The 22,342-nt window shown below is 44.6% G+C and overlaps 1 protein-coding gene across 1 annotated transcript in view; it reads right to left on the minus strand.

Annotated features, from left to right (window-relative positions):
• LOC121278817 (regulator of G-protein signaling 20-like) overlaps positions 1 to 21,990 on the minus strand; it is an 81,882-nt gene extending 59,892 nt beyond the window's left edge. The window contains exon 1 of the mRNA XM_041189271.1: positions 21,833 to 21,990. Coding sequence (XP_041045205.1) covers positions 21,833 to 21,978 — 146 coding nt within the window. The 5' untranslated portion in view covers positions 21,979 to 21,990. The remainder of the gene's footprint in view (positions 1 to 21,832) is intronic.
• Between the last annotated feature and the right edge of the window lie 352 nt (positions 21,991 to 22,342).

A 22,342-nucleotide genomic window follows, 5' to 3' on the forward strand; every position in this document is an offset into this window, starting at 1 on the left:
ATAGGAAGGATGTGATTGCAATGGAGAGGGCGCAGAGGAGGTTCAACAGGATGTTGCCTGGGCTGGAGCTTTTCAGCTATGAAGAGAGACTAGATATGCTAGGGTTGTTTTCCTTAGAGCAGAGAAGGCTGAGTGGGGACCTGATTGAGGTGTACAAAATTATGAGGGGCATGGATAGGGTAGATAGGAAGAAACGTTTCTCCTTAGCGGAGGGGCAATAACCAGGGGGCATAGATTTAAGGTAAGGGACAAGAGGTTTAGAGGGGATTTGCAGAAAAAGTTTTTCACCAGAGGGTGGTGGGAACCTGGAACATACTGCCTGAAAGGGTGATAGAGGCCGTAACCCTCACAACATTTAAGAAACATTTAGATGAACACTTGAAATGCCATAGCATACAAGGCTATAAGCCTAGTGCTGGAAAATGGGATTACAGTAGATAGGGGCTTGAAGATTGGCATGGCACGATGGGCCAAAGAGCCTCTTTCTGTGCTGTAAAACTCTATGACTTTATTACTTCTGGGCCAGGGTTTTATGGCCCCACCGTGACGTTTCCCCCCTGGCGGATATGGTGAGCCTTTAAATCTCCATCCAGTTAGGCGGAACCGTAGCATCCTGCCGAGTGGGAGGGGCCGTAAAATCCTGGCCCTGGTTTCAGTAGCTGTTTTGTTATTGGAGGAGTAGTTTGTGTGCAGCATGACTTTAGTCTTTGGACTGAACTACTTTCCAGTCTTCGGTCAATTTGTTTCTCCAATCGAGAATTGCCTTGTATACATTTGTGCTACATTTGATTGATTTATTGATGAGTTCTTTAGTGATTTTCACAGCTACCTCAGCATTTCCTTTCGACTGGGGGTAGTTTGAAGATGATGTATTGTCTTGAATTTCCTAATCCTTTGTGAAGTGGCTGAATATTTCACTCCTGAGCTGAGGGTCATTGTCACTCATCACAATGTCTGGAATGCCATAATGACTGAAGTGTGCTTTCAGATATTCTACAATTTCTCCTGTTGTCATTGAAGCTAGCCTAACACCCAGTAGTCAGAATAGTAGTCTACAGTGAAGAGGTCTACTCCCAGCTTTATCCGTTATCTGTCTGAGATGTCATACATCATCAATGGCTCTCTAGCTTGTTTAACTTGGTACTTGTTACAAGCCACACTGGCCTATCTGGTCGTTAATTTCATTGCTCATGTTTGGCCAGGACAGCACTTCTCTTCTCTTTCTCAGTCTCGATTTCAAGGTATTGTCGAGATCGTTGACCGCTTACACCCTGGCTTGCATGGGTGCACTTCAGCATCTCTTCACTCATCTCCTTAGGGATGATGACTCTATTTCCTTTGTACTAGGTGCAATTTTAAGCTGTCAATTCATCTTGGTATGCCCATTATGCTCTTGTGACCACAGGTATGTCCTTGGTGTTCTCAGGCCATCCTTTAATCACGACTTCTTGTAGCACTTGGAGAGTTGCATTGTCTTGGGTAGTTTGCTTGATTTGTGCAGGGCGCTTGTCTGTCAGATTCAGTGTCTCTGCTAGGCTGATGACTTCCAAATCATGTCGAGCTGCTGCTTCACATTGAATCTGGAAGATTTCACATTCTGTTGTAGCATCTTCAACTTTCTTCATGGGGAGCACTGCTCTCAACAGCTTGTTTGCAATGTACATCTGTTTTCTTTGCTTGTATGACAAGTCCAGATGATATCTCTGTAAACGAAGTAACATTCTTTGCATACGTTTTGGAGCAGATAGTAGCGGTTTGAGAAAAAAATTTTGAAGTAACTTTTGGTCAGACTCCCCTATTACCTTGTCTCTCCCAAGCAGGTATTGATGAAAATGCTCACAAGCAAAAACAATAGCCAGGCATTCTTTCTCAATCTGAGCGTAGGGTCATTCCATTTGTGTTTGTGCCAAGGATGCAAATGCGACTGGTTGTCCTTGCTGCATTAGGGTTATTCCAAGATCTGTCTCGCTGGCGTCACTACAAGCTGACTTCATCATTGATGTCATAATAATTAGCACTGGTGTTGTCATCACTACTTGTTTGATTTTAGTGAACATTGCTTTTTGCTCCATTCCCCAATAGCACTGTGCATCCTTGGCAGTGAGCTTGCGTAATGGCTCACACTCCAATGACAAATTAGGCAAAACTTTTGCTAAATAGTTCACAAATCCAACAAATCGTTGCACTGCTTTCACATCTATTGGTTGCTGCGTTGCTGCTACAGTTCTTACCTTGTCAGGATCCGGGCGAAGACCTTTTCCTGTCAATACATGACCTATATACTTGACTTCAGGCATCTTCAGTTTTTTCTTGTTCAGCTTCAGGTTCATCTGGTCAGCTCCCTCTAGCAGTCGTTTTAAATTCTGATCATAGTCAGCTATGACTTCCTCCATTGTGCCTCCATGTCCATAGACTAGTAGATCATCCACAATGGCTTTCAATCCGGGAAGATCAGTGACAACCTCACTTTGTCCACGTTGATACTCTTCTGGAGCCGCGGAAATGCCAAATGGCATGCGCAACCATCTGTATCTCCTGAATGGCATCCGGAATGTAGTTAGAAATCTGCTGCTTTCATCCACTTTCACTTGCCAGTAACCATCCTTCGCATCTAGGGTAGTAAAGATCTTTGCCTTAGCAAATTGTGGCAAAATTCCTTCGATGGTTGGCATGGGGTAGTGTGATCCCTTCAGCACTTTATTTAATCCTTTGGGTCTAAGCATATTTGCAGCTTTCCAGGTTGCTTCACAGCTACCATACTGCTAATCCAGCCTGTGGGAGTTATCACTTTCTTGATTACTCCCTTCTTTTCTAGCTCTTCTATCTTGTTCTTTAGGCTTGACTTGAGGGTAACTGGATATTCTCAGGTAGACACCCAAACCCTGTAAACATCTTGGTACTCCTCTAGGATCTGTTCAGCGGTCAATGGTTTTGTGTGCTGCGACATGTTGTAAATCTCTGTTGGCACATTCAGGGTTATCAGTCCAAGCTTTAGACTTGCTTCAGCTGAGATGAGTGGTCATTGCATTCCATCTATGAATAGGAACTCTAGATCATCATTCTTGCCATTACAGTGGGCTCTCAGGCAATTTGTCCACCCGGTATGAATATTGTGCCTCACATAGCCTCAACCTTACTTTTGAAGGCTTTATTTTTGGATCGTCATGCTGAGCTACTTCGCACAGGTCTGTGAAGGTCATGATATTGCATGATGCACCAGTGTCAGTCTGACACTTCTTTTTGCTTGATACTTTCCTTCTGCGATCATCATTGTAACAGTCACAAATTACCTATCACCTATAGATTTGATGCAACCAAACTGTTGTATTGTGTACACTGGTTCATCAGACTCGTCTGCTGTTCTCCCTCCAGTGGCCATCTGTGTAGACTTGTTTTGCTTCTTTCTAGCCAAACACTTGTGTGTGAAATGGTTTGGCTTCTTGCACTTAAAACTCTGTTTTTCCCACACTGGGCAATCCTTCTTTTCCTTGGTATGATGCTGTCTGAAGTATTTGCATCCTGCCCTTTGTCCACAATTGTTCTGCTCTTTTGGCCTGGAAAATCTCTCAGCTTAATTTATCGCCTGGTCTGTTTAGCCATACATATGCTCTAGCTGAAATTTTACAACCTCTGCACTTTGACATACATCTACCACCTTCTTGAGCATAAGCTTCTCCTCTTCCAGTAGACTTGGTCTCACTGAGGGGCCCCGTAGGCCTAAGACTATTTGATCTTTAATCAGACCATCCTTTGGCTGCCTAAATTCACAACATTCTGTAAGCTGTGCTATCACAGTCACATACTGTCCAATGGGCTCATTTGCACCTTAAGCTGTAGCATTGAATGCATAGCATTCATAAGTAATGTTCACCTGGGGTTCAAAACGTGCATTCAAGGCTTTAAAAATCTCTGTTGTCTGTTTCCTTTGCTCATTAGATAGATTTAGAGTGGAATACAATTTGTAGCAGTCCCTCCGCAGCAGTATTAGAAGTGTGGCTACTTTTATCAGCTCTGGCTTGTTAATTAACTCTGTTGCCAGCTTGTGGTTTTGCCATTGCAAGTCAATAAACTGCCAGGTCTGCCATGTATCACCTTTCATTTCCACCGGAGAAAGGAGGGGAAAGTTTACAGCTATGTTCACTCACTCATTTTACTTGCAGCCTTCAGTTTGTATGTTTGCTTTTCCTTGTCCTTTTTCAGCAGCTTTTAGCAGATTTGAACATTTATGTGTGCTTTTCTGAGCTGTAGTTTCTCTGCAGAATTTCCAGCATCTAAAACACTTTTTTTAAATCCTCTTCTGACACCATGTTTCAAGTTTAAAGACAGCAATGCTTTCTCAGTGAGCCTTTATTGAACTGATGTAAAATGGCAGCTTACAGAGAGCTCCCTCATGGCAGAGGTCACATGACTTCAGCAAGCCGTATAGAACATATAGTATTGTTGCGTTTCAAAACACAAACAGTGGCATTCTTGTTGGCACTGAACAGCCGTCACCTTTACAAGATTCCACCCTGAGGGTGGGAAATTATTCTGCTGATTTTGACACAAAATTGCCTTTTAATGCTGCTCCAAGACATCAAACCCTGCAGCAATGCATATCTTCCTGTACCCTATTTACAGCATGTGCCAATTTGAAAGTAGTAGTTTTAGCTAGAGCTCATTCAGGTGTTTAGGTTAGCTGAACCCAGAAAAAAGCAGTATGATTCAATGGAGGTCAGTAGGGGGTATGCCAAAAGCACAGTGCCCGTCTTACACTGAGGCAAGCAGAGGAGGGAAGGCAGTTGGCCTCATTATTATCTTCAGCTGTGTCAGTTAATTAGATTATATACATGAAATTTAATGTAAAGGATTTTTTTTCAATTATCTGCCATTTTCTCCTGTTTACATAAATGGAACATTTATCATTTGTTGATTTTTTAATGCTATCTACAAGCCCCCGTCACAATATATACTAGTTACTTTACATTGGTGTATCAATAAAATTTAGAAAAATAAATCTACTGAATAGAAGAAATATCACGCATATTGTTAAATCCACATTTTATGTATGTATTATTACTTTAAAGGTAACAAGGCAAAAAAGTATATTAAAGTTTTATTATGAATACTTTCTTTTTTGTATCATTCAGTATTGAAATTTACAGATACTATTTTGGATGCATTTCCCCAATGTAATGCTAACCTAAGACATACTATGGTAGTTTCATTTCAATATGTAGTGATCAGGCTGAACAGAAAAAAACTGGAGAGAAAAGCAGAAAATTATTTCTGAATTTATCATTATATATCTGATTATTACTTGAAGTGTTGCTAAGCTGTGGTATTAGGAAAATAAAATTGTAAATGACATCCAGTCATTGGAGTACAGTACAATGCATTGAAGTTGTCAGCATTTGTTTTTCTATCTTTATTTAGAAGTTATTAGTGATCCTTTCAAAAATACAAGCCACAAATATTAATAATCCGTGATCTGATACGCACATGGGACTGAAATAACAACCCTACCGATTTCTTTTAAAGCAATTACAAGGTTGCAGTTTTATAACACTCCTTCAGTTACAATTTTGTGCGGTACCTATACTGATGATTCCTATTACTCTCAATTTTACACCTTTTAAATCAGAAACCAAAAACGATTTATTTCAGATCGAATAACTGTGTGCTATTTGTTTTGTTTTCAGCAATTCCTCTTGAAGTCAGTTGTCAATTGTAAGTAATAGAATATAATTAGATATTTTTCACAGGATCACAGAATTATTATGGTGTAGAAGGAGGCCATTTGGCCCAGCATGTCTGCACCGGCTCTCTGAACATTTTAACTTAGTGCCGATCTCCTGCCTTTACCCCATAATCCTGCACAATGTTCCTATTTAAATTATCATCCAATGTCCTCTTGGATGCCTCAATTGAACCTGCCTCCACCACACTTCCTGGCAGTGTATTCCAAACCCTAACTACTCGCTGTGTGAAAAAGTTTTTCTCACCTCGCATTCGCTTCTTTTGCAAAACACTTTAAAACCGTGCCATCTGGTTCTCGATCCGTTTACGAGCAGGAACAGTTTCTCCCAATCTACTCTGTCCAGACCCCTCATGATTTTGAAAACTTCTATCAAGTCTCCTCTTAGCCTTCTCCTCTCCAAGGAAAACAGTCCCAACTTCTCCAATCTTTCCTCGTAACTGAAGTGTCTCAACCCCGGAACCATTCTTGTAAATCTCTTCTGCACTCTCTTCAGTGCGTTTACATCCTTCCTATAGTGTGGTGCCAAGAACTGTACCCAATACTCCAGCTGAGGTGTAACCAGTATCTTATATAAGTTCATCATGTCCTCCCTGCTCTCGTACTCTATGCCCCTATTAATGAAGCCTAGAATACTGTATGCTTTAGAAACAGCTCTCTCTTTCTGTTCTGCCACTTTTAATGAGTTATGTACATATACTCAGGTCTTTCTGCTCCTGCACACCCTTTAGAATAGTATCCTTTATTTTATACTGTCTCTGCATGTTCTTTGTACCAAAGTGTATCACCTCACACTTCTCCACATTGAACTTCATCTGCCACCTATCTGCCCTCTCCACCAATGTGTCAATGTCCTTTTGAAGTTCTACACTGTCCTCACAATTTACAATTCTCCTAGGTTTTGTATCATCTGCAAACTTTGAAATTATCCCCTGCATACCAAGATCCAGATCACTTATACATATTAGGAAAAGTAAGGGTCCCAATACTGACGACTGGGGAACTCCACTACAAACACTTTTCCAGCCCAAAAAATACCCATTAATCATTACTCTCTGTTTCCTATCCCTCAGCCAATTTTGTATCCATGTTGCTGCTGTCCCTTTTATTCCATGACTTATAACTTTCCTCACAAGTCTGTTATGTGGCACTGTAACAAACACCATTTGGAAGTCCATTTACACCGCATCAACGGCCTTGCCCTCATCAACCATCTCCGTTACCTCTTCAAAAAACTCCAGCAAGTCAGTGAGACATGGGCCAGGATCTTTAGGTGAGCGAGTGGGGGGGGGGGGCGGGGCCCGCTCGCCGATGCGTAAAATGATGCGGGATGAGGTCGGGCGGAACTCCTGACATCACTCCGTGTCATTTCAATTTTCAGGTCGGCGGGGGCACAGCCGAATCAGCTGTGCCGCCGCCGACCTGTCAACGGCCAATTGACATAACCTTAAGGTTGGCGGGCAGGCTGGGAACCTAGGCGGGCTTCAGAAAAAGCATGAATCCTCATCCATGGGCGGGATGAGGTTTCCTGAGGGTCTTAAAAAATGTAATAAATGTTTGATTTAAAGTGATGGACATGTCCCAACTCATGTGACACTGTCACATGAGGAGACATGTCAGGGAAATTTTGTTTGTGCACCTTTACCATTTTTAAATTTGACGCCGATCTCCCTGAGGAGATAGACAGATTTTTAATTAGTAACGAGTTGAAAGGTTATGGGGAGAGGGTGGGAAATTGGAGTTGAGGCCAAAATGAGATCAGCCATGATCGTAATGAATGGTGGGGCAGGCTCGAGGGGCTGAATTGCCTACTTTAGCTCCTAGTTCTTATGTTTCGCGTGCATGCACGAAAGAGCGCAGTCTTGGCTGAGGGTATCCCCCCCTGCCTGCACAGGGAGCACACAGTGCTTCCTGGCGGGCATCACGCTGGGTGGGCCTTAATTGGCCTGCCCACAAAAAATGGCAGCGCCTGCCCGCGCCCGCTTCTGCACTTCCCCCCCGACAGGGGTAAAATTCTTCCTACAATTTTCCTTTAACAAATCCATGCTGACTCTTCCGAATCAATCCACATTTTTCCACGTGACTATTAATTCTATTCCGAATAATTGCTTTTAGAGGTCTCTAGTCCTCCGGCACCTCCCCCAAATCCAGGGAACATGGAAAGATTATTGACAGTGCCTCTGAAATAACACGGGAGTGTCCAACAAAAAACAGCTAAATACTGTTGGGCATCATTAGAACACAATATATATGAAGTTATGACTACTGTGATCAAATTACATCTGTATACCATATTTATCCTTTAGTATTACATGTATTGTAGAGCTGTTAGCCTCGATGCTCGCAAAACCCAACTGGGGAGAATGCAGTGCACATACATACTGTTTATTTTTCCATTGAAAAATGAATATATATTTATTTACTGCACCATGGAAAATAAACAAAGAAATATTTTTCACTTATTACCTACCAGCAGCATGAGCTGCATTTATGTATGGTTTATGTGCAATATTCAACTTCTTATAAATGTGCCTGCTGTACAACTTTGCTGCCATTCTACAAGCATGAAAGAATACATCTCATGCAACAAAATAAGCAACTTTGAGTTCCCATTCTTCCTAATATCACAAGTTTGTGAAACAGGATGCAGAAGTTTTCATTAGAGTTATAGTAAGACTTGCAAAATGGTGCAGAAGGTTTTTTGGGAGCTGTTCTATATTTCCATGTTGTCCTCTGCCACTTGTGGGATTTTACACTGGAAAAGATAGGGATATAAATAGTGCTTCCCAAATCTGAATACTCTTCTGACACACATTGACCCAGGTGCAGGTGACACAATTAATGCAGGGATTGGGTTGGCATTCAAGGCCGTTAAATACCGTGGAGAAAACTGCTTTGAAATAACTGCAAAAGTTCTTCAAACCTTAGGTTTTATAATATTTATCATTCTATCCAAAACCTGTATGGGAGAGGGAAGTGGCAGATCATAAGCAATGAAAGGCAAACTCTAAGATAGAAAGAAAACAAATGGAGGTTGTTGGCAGGTGGCACAGAACCTAACCCTGTTTCATGTCTGGTGAAGTGGAGTTCTGGAAAGGTGACAGAAGACTGTATGAAGAAAGCAGGGAGATCTCCAGAAATAGAACCTGCACAGATGTAGCATTAATTTAACATGGGAAGTTCACAAAACTGAACCACATGATGTGACAAGACTATGGCAAACTCGCCACTCTCGGCTTAAAAGATTAAAACTGCAGTGGCAAGTAGAAAGCAGCAAATGATCAGGGTGGTGTTATATAACATTGGAGTGTTGTCCCAATTTAAAAGAAAGATTAATTAGGCCAAATGAAAATGACAGGAGGGAAGTGTAATTTTGCATCCCTTAATAACATAGAAATTACAACATGGAAATGGCACAATTAATCCATGCGGTGTCTATACTCCATATGAGCTGTAGTCTTAACTCCATGTTTCTGCCCTGTTCCCATTTTCTTTTTTCACTTGTTCATGGGATGTGGGTGTCAATGGCAAGGCCAGCATCTATTGCTCATCCTAATTACATTTCAGAAGATGTTGGTGAACTAACATCTTGAACAGCAGTAATCCATTTGGTGTAGGTACACCCACAGTGCAGTTAGTGAGAGAGTTCCAGGATTTTGACCCAGCAACAGTGAAGGAACGGTGATATAGTTGCAGTTAGGATGGTGTGTCTTGGAGCGGAACTTGCAGGTGGTGGTGTTGCCATGCATCTGCTGCCCTTGTCCTTCTAGGTGGTAGAGGTCATGGGTTTGGTAGGTGCTGTTGAGGGAGCCTTGGTGAGCTACTGCAGTGCATCCTGTAGATGGTACACACTGTTGTCACTGTGTGCTGGTGGTGGAGGATATGAATGCTTAAGGAGGTGCTGATCAAGTGGGCTGCTTTGTCCTGGATGGTGTCGAACTTCTTCAGTGTTGTTGGAACTGCACTCATCCAGGCGAGTGAGGGATATTCCATCACACTCCTGACTTGTGCTTTGTAGATGATAGACAGGCTTTGGGGAACCAGGAGGTGAGTTACTTGCCACAGAATCTCCAGCATCTGACCTGTTCTTGTAGCCACAGTATTTATATGGCTGGTCCAGTTACATTTGATAGCATGTAGGAAATCCAGAAATATGTTAACTACATCTGTCAGTGACGTTTTTATGTAGCCAATTAATTTACTTCCCGGTTTCCTGTCAAATCAGCATTAGTGGGCATGATAGCAACCTGCATGACATGCTCCCAATTCTAGTATTGAAAGGAATAATCCTGGTGTGTTAGTTGAAGGAGTTGGAATCAAGAAGAAGAGATGAGAAAGTTCAGAAACATTCAATGGTTGCACTCACTGCACGGATGCCTCTATGGGTATGCTGTCGGAGTCTGTGGGTCTCAGGGGAAATACTCTTCCCTATCAACAGGAGGAAGATGCCTACTGGCTAAACCACGAAGGTGAGGTTAGAGGTGGAGGAAGAGATCAACAGCAGGAGTATAGTGACATGCTCCTTAATGCAGTATGGGAAGTGGTTTAACCACCTAACCGGCAGGAAAGGTGAGTACATTAGCACAGTCATCTGCATCCTGATGTGTGGATCACCCTCACCACTTCTCAAGTCTACTCCAGCACTTCACTCCTCACACCAATTTACCTGCAGGTGTACCTATCCCTCCCTGTTTATGCACTTCCTCAAATTCCCACCTATCCATCCACCACTGATACTCACCCTCATCGTTATGCAATGTCATACCTCTCCTTCATCATCATCCTCAACAAATGCTCTCCATTCAATGCATGAAGACATTTCATTCTTCTCACCCATAGGTCTTTCATTTCCCTCCTTGCAGGGGGAGAGACCCGAGAGCTCCAGGGACAGTCAGAACCCTGGAAGTGGCCTGCCAGCCATATCGTCATTAAAGCTGCAGAAGAGAAGGCACTAGAGATTGCAGGATCTTCAGAGATGGGGGCCTCCCAGACACTTGGTGACAGAGTTAAACATCAGAAGGCCACGTGACGTACAATACGCAGACATGCTAACTTGGTAACAGTGAGTGAAAGATTATCATGTTCACAATGATAAGTTCCAACATTCTTACTTTGAAAGTACTCATTCATGTCTTTTATCTCCCGCGGGGCCTTCAAGCATCCAACAGGAGTTGGTTAGGATCACTGATGATGACACCTCAGAGGAACACAATTGCTCTGACGATGCACTGACATCGAACTCATACAGACTATGCATCAGCTCAGATATTCACAATTTGGTGGGACCAGTTACAGTGATTACTGGATTTTCACCTAGGTTTTCAACTTATCCTTTGTCTGTAGACCCTGTGTACCACGGATGACCTTCTGCGAGCTGCAGTCTGCTGCTCCTCTCTCTCCTGTGGAGCTACATATAGCAGGCTGCTGCTGCTTATGTTGTTGCTGCTGTTGCTGTTAAGCTGAGATCCAATCTAAGGCAGCACCCATCCTAGTCTGATCGATCAGACCTCCAAAGTGCAGTTCAGATTTCCATCCTCCAAAGTGTAGATGATGGCTTCAAAATGTGTGATGTAACCTCTCAGCACAAGTACTGTGAACAAATAAAAACAGAGGGCTGGAAAAACTCAGCAGGCCTGACAGCCTCTGGGAAAGAGAAACAGGGTTAAGGTTTTGAATCCATATGACCCTTCTTCAGGGCTAAAGAGAGTTGAAATCTACTTCTACTTCTCTTTAGCTCTGAAGAAGGGTCGTATCAACTTGAACCATTAACTCTAGTTTCTCTCTCCACAGATGCTGTCAGACCTTCTGAGTTTTTCCAGCATTTTCTGTTCTTATTTCAGATTTCCAGCATCCACAGTATTTTGCTTTTATCCTACTGTGAAGAAACCTTTTTCTAAAAGCAGGTAAGAAAGCAGCAATGAGTACTGAGTATTGGCATATTTTCCTGAAATTGTTTTATTGTCCTGAATTGCCACTGTGTAGTTGCCTTGTTGAACGATTAACATATATAAAGTGGGAATCCATTTCTCTCAAGGGGATTTCTCACATGCAATGAAACCCAAAAGTCGTGGGTTACAGCTGGCTTCATGAGCTGTTGTCAATTTGGCTGGTTTTAACCCCTTTCCCAGCCCCAAACTCACATGCTTCAGCATATTAAAATCCAGACCAATGTGAGTATTCATTTCATAATATTTAACTGACTTCAAATAAGCAATTTTACATGGTTTGCATCCCATCATATAAAAATAAATAGTTGAGGAAATTACAGGCGTGTCAACTTTTCTAATTTCCCAAAACTCTATAGATCCAGGAGCTTTTCTGTTCGATTAAAAAGTTGCAAATGTCACTCCATTGCTTAAGAAAGGTGGAACGGAGAACCATACCTCACAGTTTAATATAAATTGTAGGCAAGTTACTGGAATCTATTATCAAAGACGGAGCTATTGAACCATTGGACAAGTATGAGCAGATCAAAGTGAGTCAGCATGGATTTTTGAAGAGTTTGACATGTCTGACTAATCTCAATGAATTTTTGACCATGTCACAAGCATGGTGAATAGTTGACTATTTATGAATGTTGTCTACATGGATCTCAAGAAGGCATTTGTTAAGGCTTCATTCAGGAGATTACAAAAGAAAATGAGAGCACATGAAATTAAAAGTGACGTTGTGACATTGGTCAGTAATTGATTGGGTGCTAAGAGATAGTGAATAAAAAGAAATGTAACATACTCCGCTTGGCACATTGTGATGAGTGGTGTTCCTCAGGATCTGTATTGGGGCCTCAGTGTTTCATCAAATATTTTAATGACTTGGATGAAGAAATAGAGAGTTATATATCCAAGCATGCAGATGGCAGTAAAGTAGGAGACAGTGGGCTGAATTTTTAAAAGGCCTCAGAGGTAGGACTGAAGACGTACGAGTCCGCAATCTCCTGACACCAGTAGGCATGCCAGATTCCCGCCGTGTCCAGCCTCTGGGCCATTTGCAGCCTGGGAGAAGAGGGAATGGGGAGGGGTAACTCTTTCGAGTACAAACCCATTTCCATCTGTTTCAGATGAAGTTACATTGTTTCATAGTTTGCCATTGTGAGATTTGAACTCTTGATCTTGGGGTTACAAACCCAGTACCATAACCACTTGGCTATTTAGGCCAAGCATGGGGAGGGGTAGGGGGTGGGAGGAGAGGTGATAGCTAACGATCTGCAAGTAGCAGGTAGTCTATTAGGTTAATTAAATGGTCTGCTTAGGCCACTCAGCAGAAGCTGACTGGAATTTTCTCGTCGACTTTCAAACCCTGAGGCCAAAACACAGCCAAGGAATGGAGGTGGTCTCCCAGTGGCAGACTGAGGCCAATTCTCCATCCCTATAGGGAACTGCTCCCCCCTCCCCCTGCCTGGTCACTGGCCACCCACTGGTGGGTCATCCACATGGTATTTCTGGCTGAAGATGGTTGCAAGTGCTTGACTCTGCTGACATGCTGGGTTCCACCATCAATGAGTATGGAGATGTTTAAGCAACCTCCTTCTTTGGTAAGATGTTTAATTGTCCACCACTATTCATGATTGGATGTGGCAGGACATTAAATCTTTGAAGTGACCTATTGGTTGTGGGATTGCTTGGTGTGTCCACACACACTGTTTCTACTGTTTGTCATGCATGTAGTCTTACTTTGTAGCTTCATCAGATTGGCACCTTACTTTTACATTTGTCTGGTTCTGCTCCTGGCCTGCTCTCCTATGCGCCACATTGAACCAGGGTTGGTCTCCCAACTTGAGGGTAATGGCAGAGTGAGGGATATGCCAGGCCATAAGTTTACAGACTGTGGTGAATACAATTCTGCTGCTGCACAGTGCCTCGTGGATGCCCAGATTTGAGCTGCCAGATCTGTTCTGTATCTATTCCATTTCGCATGGTGGTAGTGCCACACATCATGTAGAGTGTCCTCAGTGTGAAAATAGGTTTTTGTCTCCACAAGGACTGTAAGATGGTCACTCCTACCAATACTGTCATAATCTGTGACAGGCAGATTGGTGAGGACAAGGTTGAGTAGGTGCTTTCCTCCTTTTGGTTCTCTCATCGCCTTCCCCAAGCCCAGTCTGACAAATATATCCTTCAGGACTCGGCCAGCTCAGTCAGCAGCCATGCTTCCAAGCCATTCTTGAAATGGATGCTGAAGTTCCCCATCCAGGGTACATTTTGAACCCCTGCTAGCCTCAGTGCTTCTTCCAACTGGTGTTCAACATGGATCATCAGCTGAGGAGGCGTAGTACGTGGCAATCATTAGGAGATTTCCTTGCCCAAGTTTGAACTAATGCCATGAGATATCTTGGAGTCTGGAGCCAATGTTGAGGACTCCCAGGCCCACTCTCTTCCAACTGTAGATCACTGTGCCACCGTCTTTGGTGGATCTGTCATCCTGTGGGACATATACAGGGATGGTGGTGGAGGAGTCTAGGTCATTGGCTGTAATGAATGATTCTGTGTGTATGACTATGGACAGAATCATCCCAGATTTGTAGTAAGTGCGGTAGCGGGTGGGAAGAAGGACATTTTACCTGCTGGCTGCAAAGGCAGTTTTTCATGCCGAGGATCGTCCCATTCCTGGCATGTCCCGCCTCATTAATTATGCATTCCCGGGAAACACAGCTGGTTGCTAGTGGGACAACCTCAAATTTGCCTGCCCTGCTGTCACCTCAGGCCTTCATTAATCTGGTTGCCATATTTAAAGGCTGCCCATGCACAGAGATACCACTCTCCAAGGGTTAGGAGACTGCTGGCAAGTGATGGCTGCCAAAGCTAGGAAATATGCCGCCCCCAAATTTAGCAATGCCTCCCTCGAGCGTCTACTAGACACTGTGGAGGCCTGCCATGAAGTCCTCTACCCCCACTCTGGGCAAAGACCAGCAACCAAAGTGACAAATCCAGCATGGGAGGCAGTGGCAGAGGTGATCAGCACCACACCCTGCAAAAGAGGGCAGCTACCCAGCACTGAAAGAGGATGAATGATCTCCTCTGTTCCGCCAGGGTAAGTTATTCTTCTCATCACTCTCAACTCACACATTCAGAAGCCCATCCACAGGTATCACACTCACTACCAGCTGAAGGGACATCACCATTCTCTCACACACACCTTCATCTGCCCTGTGGATCGTGTCCTCATCCCGTCCATGGCACCACTTACCACCCACACATGCCAGGCTTATATTTCAACTCTTTCTTGGACTCGAACTCAAGTTCTGTCGAAGGGTCATGAGGACTCGAATTGTCAACTCTTTTCTTCTCCGCCGATGCTGCCAGACCTGCTGAGTTTTTCCAGGTAATTCTGTTTTTGTTTTGGATTTCCAGCATCCGCAGTTTTTTTGTTTTTATCCTTATCATCTGGTCTGGCAGGGGTCCCGCTCACAGTCTCTCCATCTGTTTTCATGCAGGGCAAGCTGGCTCACAACAGCAAGGAGAGGTGCCAGATCAGGGATGCAGTGGCCCACATCAGGCCCCTCACTCGCTTTGAGGAGCGTGCCATTGTGCTGACTGGTGAGGACGTGGACTGTGCCTGTGGCAACGGTGAGGTTGATGGCGAATACCCACCTGAGGATCCAACACCACATCACCCCTCTCTCAATGCAACTGTGAGTGCTCTCTCTCCTGCTTCTGACTCTGCTACCATACAATAATTATCTCTATTTTGGCTCACAGGGAGCTCCAACAAACGACCGACACCCCCAGCCAGCCAATCCCTCAACTCCATCCGTGTCCTCACCTCCAGCCAAGAGGGCACCTCCCCCATGGAAGAGCTGGAAGTAAGCAGCCTGGAAGACCCATCACAGCACTTACCCACACCCTCCGCAAGCGCAGAGACACACACTCGGTGGGACCTAGATCTAGAGCAGGCTCGGGTTCACAACTTGGTGGTCACCGCACGGACTTGTGTCCACAGCAGGAGGAGGCAGGCTCAGCCAAGCTCTCTGGTGCTCAGAAGACTGCAGGGGAAGGGGCACCTGCAAGATCCGAGTCAATGATGAGCCTCTAGATTTGGCCTCCCAACTCATCTTGGAGAGTCAGCAAAAGGCATGGGAACATCATGCAGAGCTGTTAGAAGCCCTGAACAGAGTGGCATGCAAGTTGGAGGAGTGTGTCTGCCTGCTCTCTGATGAAGTGGTGCCCACATGGGTGCATATGGAGGTCTCCATGGGAAGGACGATGGATGCCACGGAGACCCTGATCCAGCAGAACATGGAGATGTGCACAGACCTGCACTGCGCTGTGATAGTCATGGGTGAGTTCCTGCTGTGGCAACGTGAGAGGGAAACAGGGCACCTTGAAGTTCTTCCAGGTGCTCCTTCCTCTCAAGGAGTCAGGCCGGGGCCCTGGGGCACCCAAAGGGAGGAGGAGCGGCAGCTGGACACCCCTGGGTCACCCACTCAGAAATCGCAGAGGCTGTCCTCTTCCTCCAAGTCCATTTTGCCTGTGACCCCCTCAACCTCTCCAGCTGGCCCACAGGAGGACAGCCAAAGCAAGCCGGGGCCCTCAAAGCCTCGACTCTCCATAGGACGCATCCCTAAGTTACCAGAGGCAACAGGACCAACCATTGCACAGGCTGTCTCCACCCCTTTTGCAGAATTCAGGGCAGCAACTAGAAGTGGTGATAGGCCTAGAAAAGTTAAAAAACTCTAATCACAAGTGGTTGCTCGGGTGAACACATTTTGTCACTTTATTATCTGAAAATATATTCCCTTTCACTGAGTAATGTGTAATGTATTTCTGCTTCATTTGCAGGCTTCGCAAGTCCTACCCTGCATCCCACCCTGCTAGTAATTCAGCTGCACACAGCCAGTCTATGAGTGATTCTGGAGGGAGAAATATGTGTGTGTTGCAGGGTCTTTCGGAGCCTCGTGCAAGCACTCTCCCACGGACACGGAGCCTTCCTCCCACACACTCATCTCTTCATCTCTATGTCCGAGCATTTTCAATGCTTTCTGCTGGGGTTCTCTTTCAGTGGATTGCAGTGGTTCAAGAAAGCAGCTCACCACCACCTTCTCACGGCAATTAGGGATAGGCAATAAATGCTGTCCCAGCCAGCGACGCCCACATCTCATGAATGAGAAAATCTGAACTGACCTGCATCTCCCTCCACCCACTGACCGCACTCCCATGCAGCAGCTGTGCCTGTCCAACACAAGGCTCCGTTCACTTTCCATTTCAACACCAATGATAGTGATTAAGTTTCTTCTCAGCTCCCGCATACTTTCCCCTCTCATAGTCATCCATCCCCTTTCCCCCATTACAATTGACCCATGGCATCACCTTCCATATCCCCACTGTAACCTTTCAACCAGAAACCCTTTTCTTTCCAAGATGCCCAAGTGAACGTGTACATTCCCTACCTTCTTGAGAATCCCACCCCCCAACCACATTGACCTCCCCAACCTCCGCCTTCCCACAATCAGAGTCCGTGTCTGTTTCCGAGTCCCACCAACCACATCTTGCCATCCCTTCTACCACTACACTCACACCTTCACCCACACACCCTTCCAGATCACCCTGCTCCCTCTCATTATCAGCATTCCCTACTACTACACCCACCCTCGGTTTGCTCCCCAGGAGGCAGTCATTGACTCCACAGATCCCTCCTTTGCACGTTCACTTGGCCATCCTCTCCCCTTACTCCCTCCTCCGTCCTTACTCTCTCCTCTGCTCTTATTACCTCCTCCACCCTTATTCCTTCCTCCCCTTGGACTCCTTCCCCCCTCCGAAGGCCTTCTTCCCTGGACTCCTTCCCCCTCCGAACTCCTTCCCCCCTCCGAACTCCTTCACTTGCATCTTTCTCCCCACTTACACCTACCTTCCCAGTTGCCATATACTCCCCCATTTCACTCTCCTCCCCCATACTCTCACCCCGACTCCCAACCTCAACCTCCGACCCTTTTGTTGCCCCTTCCCAACCTCACTCCCCCCGACACCTTCATTCCTCCACTCCCAACCTCACACTCCTGGTACACCTTCCTCTCTCAGTCAAACCAAGACCTTCCTCTCCCACTCACAGCTGGACCTTCCTATTCACCGCAAATCCCCTCCCCACCCCAGTGCATCTTCCTCGCCCACTCACAGCTGGACCTTCCTCTTCCCCCCTCAACAATCCTCCAAAGCAGCCCATGGCCAAGACCCTGATGATCCCAAGTAGGCCCCAGGCATCAATGGAGCCTCCCACCTTCTTTTAGCTGCTTCGCAGCATAGCCATTTTCATGTGAATCCACGCAGCATGTGATGCAAATGTTCCTCTAGAGTCCGGTAGCTGTAGGGCTCCAGCATCTTTTGCTCCTTGGATGTTTGCGATGTGAGCAAGGTCCTAACGGTAAGTCCCGACTTCTGCGCATCACACCTGTCAAGGCGTGTTCTGGGCTGGCATATTTTCCCACCAACGTGGAAAATTTGACGTAGGGGGGATGATTCCACTGAGCAGGCAAGGTGATGAGTAGCAAATGCATTTAAATCAGGTTCCCAAAGTTGGATGGCAGGAAAGGCAACCCACCATTGATGGGTGGAGTAGACAATTGCAAATGATGGCGTAAAACCAATTTATGGTCTTCTCACCATATTGTCTGCTCATGCCCACCATGACGCCCGATGCCAATGGGGATGGAAAATTCTGGCATATGCCTGGCTCTTGACTAGTTTGTGGGACGGCTTTCACAATTTTGACAAGTTTGTAGATTTTAGTGAGGAGGTCTTTGGAGGGTCAACTGGACAAGATTGTGGTTGTTGGAGGTAAATTATTTCAGTCCCAGGACATCACTGCAGGAGTTCCTCAGGGTAGTGTCCTCAGCCCAACCATCTTCAGCTGCTTCATCAATGGCCTTTCTTCAGAAGTGGAAATGTTCGCTGATGATTGCACAATGTTCAGCACCATTTGCAACTCCTTAGATGCTGAAGCAGACCGTGCCCATGTGTAACAAGACCTGGACAACATTCAGGCTTGGGCTAATATGTGGCAAATAACATTTGCGCCACAGAAGTGCCAGGCAATGACCAGCTCCAACAAGAGAGAATCTAGCCATCTCCCCTTGACATTCAATGGCATTATCATCACTGAATCCTCTGCCATCAACATCCTACGTATTATCATTGATCAGAAACCTAACTGGATCAGCCATATAAATACTGTGGTTACAAGAGCAGGTCAGAGGCTGGAAGTTTTGTGGTGAATAACTCACCTCCTGACTCCCCAAAGCCTGTTCAGCATCTACAAGGCACACGTCAAGGACTCTGCTGGAATACTCTCTACTTGTCAAGATGAGTACACCTCCAACAACACTCAAGAAGCTCAAAACCCTTCAAGACTAAGCAGCCTGCTTGACTGGCACCCCAGCCACCACCATCAACATCCACTCTCTTCATCACCAATGTACAGTGGGAGCAGAGAATGCCATCTGACAGATGCACTGCAGCAACTCACCAAGGCTCCTTTGACAGCACCTTCCATACCCGGGACCTCTACCACCTCAAAGGGCAAGGGCAGCAAATGCATGGGAACACTCTCATCTGCAAGTTCTTTTCCAAACTACACACTACCCTGACTTGGAACTATATTGCTGTTTCTTCACTGTCGCTGGGTCAAAATCCAGGAACTCCCTTCCTAAAAGCACTGTGAGTGCTACACCACATGAACTGCAGCAGTTCAAGAAGGTGGCTCACCACCACCTTCTCAAGGGCAATTAGGGATGGGCAATAAATGCTGGCCCAGCCATGAAAGAATTTTTAAAAGATGGGCCTTTGTCATTTCCTATGCCTAGATCAATGCTGGGATGGTCAATTTGTTTTTTTTTCTTTACCACTTTCCTGCAGCACTTTGATACAATTCATACAACTGAGTGACTTATAACAGAGGGGTGTTAAGAGTCTAGCACATTGCTATGGGTCTGGAGTCATGTATAGGCCAGACCAGGAAAGGATGGCAGATTTCCTTCCCTGAAGGATATTAGTGAACCAGATGGGTTTTTACAATTCAGTAGTTTCATAATCATCATTATTGAGATTAGCATTTTCTTCCAGATTTATTAATTCATCAAATGTAAATTCCCTCAGCTGCCATGGGGGAATTTGAACTCAGGTCCCCAAGTCCAAACCTTTGCATCACTATTTGTATTTTCCTGCTTCTTTGCACCTGCATCCCTCTGGGGGACACGGCATAATAGTACTTTTAAAGGTATCACAGGGTTGAATGAACTTGTTTCTTTTCTTTTATTTCCGTATTTTTTTTGGTCTGGGTGTAGTGGGAGGGGGAGTCATACACACAAGTGATCAGGTCAATTGCCATGTTGTCCTTCACAGTCAGTTGTTAGGTTGCTGGGCTGAGGTGAGGGAGGATTGTATTGAAATAAGCTTCCAAGAATGGTCCAAACTCCTTGGTGTTTTTTCAAAGGCCAATCCTCACTCATCCTCAATGGAATATATTCAAAATGTATTCTAGCTCGTTTGTTGTGGGGAAGGTTGGATTGCTCCACAGAGTCAGGGATGCATCTTCTGTAGCCAGTACTGAGAGTTCTGCTAGCCTGTCTTCAGTGGGCAGATATTGCAAAGACTTCACTGGCTTCTCTGCGTATCTGATTATTGTCCTTTTGGTCTTATTCATGTAGTATGCATTATGTCCAATGTATGATTTTGAGTTGGTCTTCATGCATTTTGCTACGAAGTGGTTTGGTTAACTATCATTCTTCCTTGCACAATGGACAGTGTCAATCTCATTCCCAGCTTACTCTCAGGCTGCCTGGCCAACTAAGGCATTGTGCATTTTAGGTGGAGCTGTCTTTTTAGAGAAAGTTCTTGCATAAAGCAATTCACCTGATGCAAGTTCTCCTAGGAATTCTTCAATGTGCCAGATTGGAGAGAGGACACAAACATGTTTGAAGCTTCAGGAAAATACATATCTTGTTCTAGGCTGAGAGGATTGCAGTTACTATGGGGTGCTTCTGGCTCTCTGTTATTCTTTTCTAAGCATGTATGAATGGTTAGCTAAGCAGGGTTGTGGCTGGTAGGGCAAACCTGGACTCATTCCCAGCCATTAGTTTTACTGAGAGGCCAGAGATCACAATTACTAGGATCTGAGCTGGTCACTATCCTTGGGAGACTGGGTTGCTCTCCTGTTTTAAAACTGAAGACACTTGAGACATATTCGCTCTCTCTGGCCCACAGGAATTTGGTGATGCTTCTGTCTGTTCAATGACTTGCTGGATTGGCATGTTTAAAAACAGCATCATTTTTAAGTAAATGAAGTTAGAAGGATATTTATCTTTGCTGTGGTCACCACACCCAAGAGTGAAATGGGCAGATAATTCATCTAATTAGATAGATTTATGCGATGATTAGGGAGGGTAAGAAAGTTCTTGTTCAGGGTGGCAAGTTTTAGTGTAACATGCAGACCAAAATATTTAAAGCTAGACCCTGCCCTGCAAGGCAGTATGACTCCTGAATTTGTGTGAAGATGTTTTACGCAAGGGGCATATCTTTTTGGTTAAAATGTTTGTGTTTGCAGCTGGAGTGTTCCCCAAGTTTTTGGTAATTCGAAAGATGCTAGGGGTGAGGGGATTAGTTTAGTTACATATAACAGTGTGTCATCAGCATATAGGGATACTTCATATTCTCCTCCTCCTGTGTGTACTCCATTGATTGTTGGGTTTACCCACTCATATCACTCAGAAGGCACAGAAGAGAAGAGATAGACGCATCCTGGTCTGGTTTTTTGGTGGATTGGAGAAAATTTAAAACAAGTTAGAGACAAACATTGTGTTTTTCAGCAGTGAATTGCTAGAAACAAATGAATATAAAAAATATCTGCACTTTGTTTCTTAACCGAATCTACTGCAGTTTGACAAGTGGGAGCTCCCAGAGGACTGTTGTAATCTATTCTATTTCCCCCCAGATTAATGAAACACAAGATGGTTTTTGATTAAAAGAATCATTATGTCTATTTTGTTTAAGTATGATCTTCTAGAGGAGTCTGACAGCTGATGCCTACAGTCATATGAGTACAGATCTGTGCGCTGGTATTTACCTTCCAGCCATTCTCCAGAGCTGGGAGAAAATAGACAGAAAGACATACCATGAGCAGCTGCAGCAGCAGCACCAGCAAAAACAGCAGGCATTCGAGCCACGGTTCCCAGCACCCTGCTGTGGCTGTGCAGAGCCCGGCATCTCCTGCTGCACCGAAGTCTGCCGCTTACGCATCTCCATCCGCTCCGATCCCATGGGCTGCAGAGAAAGCAAGAAAACGCATTAAAGAGAGAAAACAGTGCAGCTGAAGGCGAATAAAATCTTCATATTCTTGAATAATCAATAACTCGCAACAAAATAGAAACAAGTGGAAATTGAGGCTTGTGGTGTAAAACGATCTGTTCTCCTTTCGTAATCTCTAACTGTTAATCATTAGGGGGCAACACTATTTTAAATTTAAAGCTGCAATGCACCTTGTTGCAAATCATTCGTATAAACATATCCTCTATTTGTTTAAATTAGTTTGAAGTATTTGACACTGTTGTTTTATATCTGAACATTTATATCTGGACATTTACCCCAAAACACTTCATAATAAAAACAATTGTATTGGTTACTC

Source organism: Carcharodon carcharias, chromosome 6, assembly GCF_017639515.1.
Source record: "Carcharodon carcharias isolate sCarCar2 chromosome 6, sCarCar2.pri, whole genome shotgun sequence".
NCBI lineage: Eukaryota > Metazoa > Chordata > Chondrichthyes > Lamniformes > Lamnidae > Carcharodon > Carcharodon carcharias.